Here is a 7465-nt window from a genome sequence, read left to right as displayed (position 1 = left end):
ATAACAACAAATGCCCTCCTTTGTGTGTCTTTTAAACATTTAAGTGCCTTCAATGTGTCCACCTACAACCTACAACTGACACATGCGCAGTGACTAAATTACGAGAGAGGCCTTGGCGTACGGCGCGAGCCTGGGTAAAAAAATAAAGTCAGTGAAGTCCGGACCAGCCGACGATACACCAGGTGTTTACAGTGTCTCCTAGTTATCCTCAGTCACCTCGTGATTTTTGAAAATCTTTAAATCCTTATGAAATCGAGGAAACTTTTTTTTAAATAAGGTATTCTCCATCCCAACGCAATTCATAACATGTCTAGAAAGAGAAGATGAATTTTTCCTCGAGAGGAGAGGTATTTCAGACTACTAGGTTTGCGCATTGATCGATCCATCCAATGCGAGCTTTTCTTCCTATCTTTGTAAAAATCACATATTTTGAAAGAAAGCCGAGGAAAATTCTTCTCCCTCTTTAATAGAATCAATTAATTCAAAAGCACCTCTAACAAGAGAGTGAGAAATTGAAGAATAAAGAAGAAAAGGGAGGAAATTAGAAAAAGAAACACAAAATAATGGGTCGGAAATAAAATGAAAAAATACTAAAAAGAGTGGAACAACAAATTTTGAATCGAAAAAAGAACAAGGCATCTCAAAAATTGTGACTCGAGAGTTGACGTTTGTTATTCCACGTGACAGGAGCTGTCAGATGATAAGTGGGAGAGAAATTTAAACTCTTGATATAAATTTACATAAATTAAATGAAATGTTTTAAAGCCTAAGTGTATAAATCTTCCAAGATAGAAGCTTCATTTGTGATTTGGAGTTTTGATGTTGACACTCTTTGTTAGCTAAAGGTTCATGAAAGAAAAATATCATTCCTGCAAAAATTAAGATGTTAAAGCTAAATTGAGGAATTCAAGTTTCAAAAGAAATAATAATTAGACAGGGATATTGAAGAGATCTATTATTCGGTTGAGTATTACTTGTTTCTGTTGTGACTGTGTGCAAGGAATCGTTGACAGAAGGCCTTCAGAATGGAGTTCAAGTTCAACGTCAATAAACTCTTGCCCCGGAAAATCAACAAAATTACACACACCCTTATTCCAGAAGATTTTAGAGGTGATCGAAGAGAATTTAAGTAAGTGAAATACTCGTTTCTCTTTTAAAAATGTCTGCTTCTAGAATTTTTTTTCTTTATTCTGTTAGGAATCTACGGATATTTTATTATTCATTTTTTGATAAAATCAATTTTTTTTTTAAATTGCAAACCAGTGAAACATCAATTCCAAAATACACTTTTTTAATGCAAAATATGAATTCCACTTTCAAGTATAAAAAGGAAGAGAAGTGAACTCAACAACTTTCACTCTCGAATCCAGAGTCTTCCTGAGCTGAAGGTTTTTCGACTCTTATTCACCCATTGAATTCTCATACATTGTTTTGTTGGTAGAATAAAAACCATGTTGACCAAATATATTTTTAATCAGACAGGTTCTACACTTTTAGTCGCAGAACCTCTCAGCAATAAAAAAAGACGAATTTTTGACAAAGTAGTTGAATCCTTAACCAAAAAGATTAATTTTCTATCCAAAAAGGCGAATGAAAAAAAAGACATGAATTTTCTACAAAATAGTTCATTTTCTAAATAAGAAATTCTCAATTTTCATTCACAAATGAAATATTTAAACTAACAAATAGAAAAAAATCAATTTTTAACAACAAGAAAACAAGTTTTCAATATAATACAGAATTTTGAACGAAGCTGTTAAGTTCTGAAGACAAAAAGACAAATTATCTACAAAATAGTTAAGTTTTCAACCCGACAATATATGATCTTTGAACAAGAAAATGAACTTTCTACTAAACTGTTGAATTTTCAAATAAATAATTGAATTTTCTCCAAAAAAGTTAATTTACAATAAAACCATTTAATTTCATACCAAATTTTTGAACTTTAAAGCAAACAAAACTATTTTCCTAAAAAAAAGTTGGATTTTCAACAAAATAGTTTGTTAACAACCAAATAGTTGAATTTTGAACCTTCAACCGCAAAAAAATAATTCTTTACAAAGTAGTTCAACTATAAACCAAATACTTGATTTTTCAACCAAACAAGATGAATTCTCAACAAAACATGTAATATTCGAAATAAAAAAGATTTTAATTTAAAATCTGTAACAGTTTAATTTAACCAACGGAAAAGACAAGCTTGTAACAAAATAGTTAAATCCTTAACCAAAACGGATCAATATCCAAGCAAAACATTATATTTTTAAATAAAAAAGGATGAATTTTTAAACAAGGATATTAACTGTATTCCAAAAAACAAGAATTTTTGACAAGATATATGAAATTTTGACCAAGTAGTTTAATCTTTAACAAAAAATGGAATATTTACATTTTCAGTTAAAAAAGATTAATTCTCAACAAAAAAAAGAAAGAAAAAAGTGAATGTTTAAACAAAATGATGAATCTTAAAAAAGAACACTAATTTCCGACAAAATAGTTGAATTTTTAACCAAAAATATTATTTTTTCACTAATTAGATTAATTTAATTCCTAAAAAGCCGAAATTTAAATATATTCCATGAATTTTCCACCAAATAGTTGAATCCTTAACCAAAAAAGATTATTTTTCAACCAAGCAGTTGTATTTTTAACCAAACAGGGTGATTTTTAAACCAAAAAGATTATTTTTTTACGAACAACACGGAATTTCAACGCAACATATGGATTTTAAGCAAAGGGTTCAATTTTCAAGTAGAAAAGATATGAGTTTTTAACTAAAATGAGGAAAAAATTTATATTCAACAAAAGAGTTCAACATTCACTCAAATAGTTGAATTTAAAAAAAAAAATTACCAAGAAGATCAATTTACGACCAAAAGAGATGATTCTTCTACAAAGCAGATGAATTTCTTACCAAATATTTGAATTTTCAACTGAGAAAGATCAATTTTCAACAAAAAATGTAATAATTATATATTCAGTTAAAAAATAATAATTCTCAACAAAATAAGATTTTTTTCTAAAAGAGCTGATTTCTCAACCCAAAAGTACCCAAAGTGATGAATCTTCAACCAAAAAAATTAATTTCGAACAAGGTGGTAAAACTTTTAAACTGGCAGTTGAATTTTTGACCAAAAATGAGGACGTTTTAAAAAAATAGTTCGAAATTCGACAAATGAATGAAACTTTTAATAAAAAATTAGTGCATTTTCTTGTATTGATTTCTATTAATGAAAAGACAAGATCACGTTATCCCCCCCCCCCTATTTACTAAGAATTTAATAAATATGTTATTGAACTTGAGTATGTTGAGAAACTTGATTTTTAATTATTTTCAAAAACCTGCTAACATTTTGGTATTTTACACACTTAATTTCGATATAAAGACAATCAATTTGTAAATTTTCATACAAGAAAGGAAAATTTTGTATATCCAAACAGAAAAATACAGATACAATTACTGATATATGTAAATCGATCGCGTGACTTGTGCTTATTTTGGCGATTACGTTTCACCTCAGTATACAATGTAATATCTGCACCAAATGCACTCGAAGGTTAAACCGTCTATTGTGATAAATGTTTCACTTTCACCGTTCAATGACAAATCTTCAATCTCAGTTCATTGCGAACCACTTTCAGGGTTCCATCATGAATGAGAAAATCTATTTCATTTTTCATGTTACCAATAAACTGAAATTTAATTACAAACAGCATTTTTGCATAAAAATAATAATAAAAATCTGAGCAGGCTGATACAATTTTTACCTATAATACTTTAGTTATGTTTACAAATTTTAATTTGAAACTTAATTTAAAGAACTTAGATAATTCTTCTAACCTTCTAATTTCTACAAATGGTACTCATTTTAGACACAGGTTTTGTTTGTCCTACTTGTGTAATGTAGGCTTTAAGCTGAACTTGACATTGTAATTGAAAAATGCTCTTTCCGTTTTGCGTAGAAAATACTAATTCTTCTATTACATAATATTTCCATGTAAATAATATTTATATTTGAATAATCAGTGATTTGATACTTTTTCTTCATTTGAAAATTATGAGAGTGAAAAAAATCAGAAATGAAACATTTTCCAAACTTATCTTGTAATGCCCAACGTTGCTTGCATGTTTTTATAATTCCTTCGCGTGGGCATACAGGACAGGTCTGGTGGGCAGTAGTAGAATGGATGGCATTCAATACTCGGCACTTTTACAATTTTAATGTACAGATAAACGAGGAAAATTTAAAAAACGCGGTGCCAACTCAGATTTCTTATTCTCCGAAATCTATCGATTTAAGCAAGACGTAGGTAAAAATCATTTAAAAACCAAAATCTAAACTTTTTCGCCAGGAACTTTATTGATTATTATCGTCCAGAAAAGTATTTTCCGGAAATTGAAATTCCAGACTTTAGGGCTAAAATAAAATGGATTGCTGTTCTTAACATTTCATATGACTGTAGAGCCGTTTAATCAAGTTAACTTTGATTGATCGTTTTAACTTTTGATCCATAAATTAAAGTAAAATATTTGACCTCGTATTCGACATTTCTTTTTCTTATAAATAGAATATTCCGCATATAAATTAGTTTCCATATAGGAGTTTCAAACGTTCAAGGCCAATTTTTTTCTAGGTAAAATTCAATATCACTTTGTAGATGTAATCCTTTGCAATTCCGGGATGAATTTCTTAAAACATTTTCACGACTCTGGAAAAATAATGATGGAAAATCATTATAAATAATTAGTACGCAAATAAAGAAAATTTAAAATATTAAAGAATTAATGTAAAAAATAGAGAAAGGACAAACTAATAATTTATTTTTGTATATTTAAAATAGTTTTTCAAAAAAATTCAAAGAATTGCAAAGAATTTTCATGGAATTTTGGTGATTTAGTCAGATTGCATACAAATTTCACGAGATTTTAAAGATTTCAAAATATATCAGGAGATTTTAAGGGATTTCTAACGATTCCCAAGATTTAAAGGGATTTTAATAAATCTCTTGGGATTTGTATGATCTTTTTAGGGAACTTTAATGGATAAGTTAAATTTTCAAGAAATTTTAAAGATTTCTAGGCGTTTAAATGTGTGTGTTTTTAAAAAGAAATTTAATGTATAAGATAAATGAACAATTATTAATATATTATTATTACAAAAAATAAAAAAATAAGTTAAATTTAATGTATATTAAAGGGATTTCAAAGGATTCTAGAGAGTTTCAGGAGATACGAGATGAGATATGCACAATTTCAAGTGATTTTTAACAAATTTGTAAGATTTTCGAAGATAAGTAGGTATTTTTATGAACTTAAAAATAAATTAAGTAAGAATATATTTTAAGAAAATTCACAGTGATTCAAAATATTTAAAGAAATTTTAAAGTATCTCAAGAAATTGTATTAAATTAAAGGATTTGATTGAATCTCTAAGGATTTTAAGGCCATTTTAATATTTCTAGCGATCTAAACGGCTTTCTTTGAGAACTTTAATGAATAAGTTTAATTAAATTTATATTTTAATTATTTTAAAGGATTATAAAGTTTTCAAGGTATATACAAAATTTCAAGGAATTTTAAAGACATTTGTAGGATTTCCAAAGAATGCAAGAAATTTCTAGTGAAATTTGGAAAATAATTTAAATTAAATTAAATTTCAAGGAATTCTTAGCGATTTTAAAGATTTCGAGGTATTTGAAGGTATTTTAGGAAATTGGACAAGATTTAAGGATTTTATGAAATCTGCAACGATTTAAAGGTTTTTAAAGAATTCTAGGAGCTTAAATGTTGTTTCTTTCCAATAGAAGTTTAATGAATAAGATTAATTTCATGAATATTGAAGGGATTTCAAATGTTTAAAGAACTTTTGAGGATTTTTAATGATTTCAAGGGAATTCTTATGGAAAATAAATTAAATTAAATTTGAAGGGATTGCTAACGCTTTCAAATATTTCAGGGGATTTTATGGCATTTCAAGGAATTCCACAAGATCTAAGTTATTTTTATTAAATCACCTATTATTTAAAGGAATTTGAAGTTATTTGAAGGCTTTTATAGAGCCTCTATCTTAAAGATTTTCGGGAATTTTAAAACGTCAAGAAATTTCATCAGATTTGAAGAAACTTCACAGGTTTAACGTATAAAAAATATTTCCAAATTTATCAATGGATTTTAAGGGATTCCAAAAGGTTTTCATTGATATCAATTAAATTTTAAGCGATTTTAAAGATAGCAATGGAATTCACTGTTTTTTGCTTTGCAAAGTTCATTTGTGCCGAATCGCTATTTTTGTGTACTTTCATATGCGATTCTAAGTGGCCTATAATAAATAATTACTTTGTAGTTGTCTACTTTTTACAATAATTCCTTTAATATTTTTATAAAATTTATTCCAACGCTGATGATCCTATAATCTTTTTATATATAATGATTTTTAATAATGATTTCACCGAGAAAAATGAATGTTCAAATGTAGATGTTCAAAGGGTAAGATTGTAGCACTTAATACGCAGATATTCATGCCAAACATTTAACATCTTTTTGAGATGTTCGGCGTAAAAATATTTTTAGGTTAAACTGCAACACATTCAGATGTTGAAACCGTTCGAGCGCATGCGCTTCGCGCATTGCAATTTCACGACTATATTTGAAAGCTATGTATATTCAGTATTAAAATTATGGAATATTACAATTTTGGAACATTTCCAAAGAATAGAAATTAGATGTCCTTAAATAAAATTGGATAAAGACTTTTTTTGGTCTAAAGAAGAGAACAACGATCTTATGTTTTAGGTTTATTGACTTAACACATTTGACAACAGGTTTATAAATTTGAAATAAAATTTGAGTTTAAGTAACTTAAAATAGATAGAATATTTAATTCAGATTACAGATCATTCGTTCTCCGATTATTCATCCCCGCTTTTATTTTGAATTAGAAATATTGAATATAACCTCAACTTGACTGAATGCATCATCTGGTCGACATTTTATACCCTTTATCTGTTTTTCGTTCGTGTATGAACATTAAAGTTTAATTTAAAATTCACAAATAAGTTATCAATTAATTCCTTAAATGACCATAAATAAGTAACCTCCTCAAATATTTACAGACGTAATTTGACATAACCATACATGTAATATCTCGGATTTTTCAGTTGAACATTTTGAATGTTCGAATGTTCACTTTTTCAGATCTACAGATGCTAACTTCGAACATCTAGATTGTTGTCCTATATCTAAACATATAATATTTTTAACCCTGAACATCTAGATTTTACTTTTGAACATCCCTTTTTCTCCGTGTTTCCTATAATGCATTGAACTTGGATTGAGTTCAAATAAAAAGGATTTGCACCTTTTTTTCTTCTCAAATAATTTGAGTGGTGACTCACAAATATTTAAGAACAAAATGAAAAAAAGTTTGAGGGATTGTTGAATAAACTTATTGTATTTTTTATTATC

The 7465-nt window shown here is 27.7% G+C and overlaps 1 protein-coding gene across 2 annotated transcripts in view; it reads left to right on the top strand.

Annotated features, from left to right (window-relative positions):
* The first annotated feature begins 136 nt into the window (after positions 1-136).
* The window catches only part of LOC117177553 (alpha-tubulin N-acetyltransferase-like), a 62432-nt gene continuing 55103 nt past the window's right edge, over positions 137-7465 (top strand). The window contains exons 1-2 of one of the 2 annotated variants that reach the window (XM_033368355.1): positions 137-277; positions 1001-1129. In XM_033368355.1, the coding sequence (XP_033224246.1) occupies positions 1026-1129 (104 nt within the window). In that variant the 5' untranslated portion in view covers positions 137-277; positions 1001-1025. Of the gene's footprint in view, positions 1130-7465 lie in introns of both variants that reach the window. The other variant, XM_033368354.1, reaches the window with a different exon arrangement.

Source organism: Belonocnema kinseyi, chromosome 7 (genome assembly GCF_010883055.1).
Source record: "Belonocnema kinseyi isolate 2016_QV_RU_SX_M_011 chromosome 7, B_treatae_v1, whole genome shotgun sequence".
Lineage (NCBI taxonomy): Eukaryota > Metazoa > Arthropoda > Insecta > Hymenoptera > Cynipidae > Belonocnema > Belonocnema kinseyi.
Note: the sequence above shows the minus strand (reverse complement) of the source record. Positions and strands in the feature narration are given on the sequence as shown.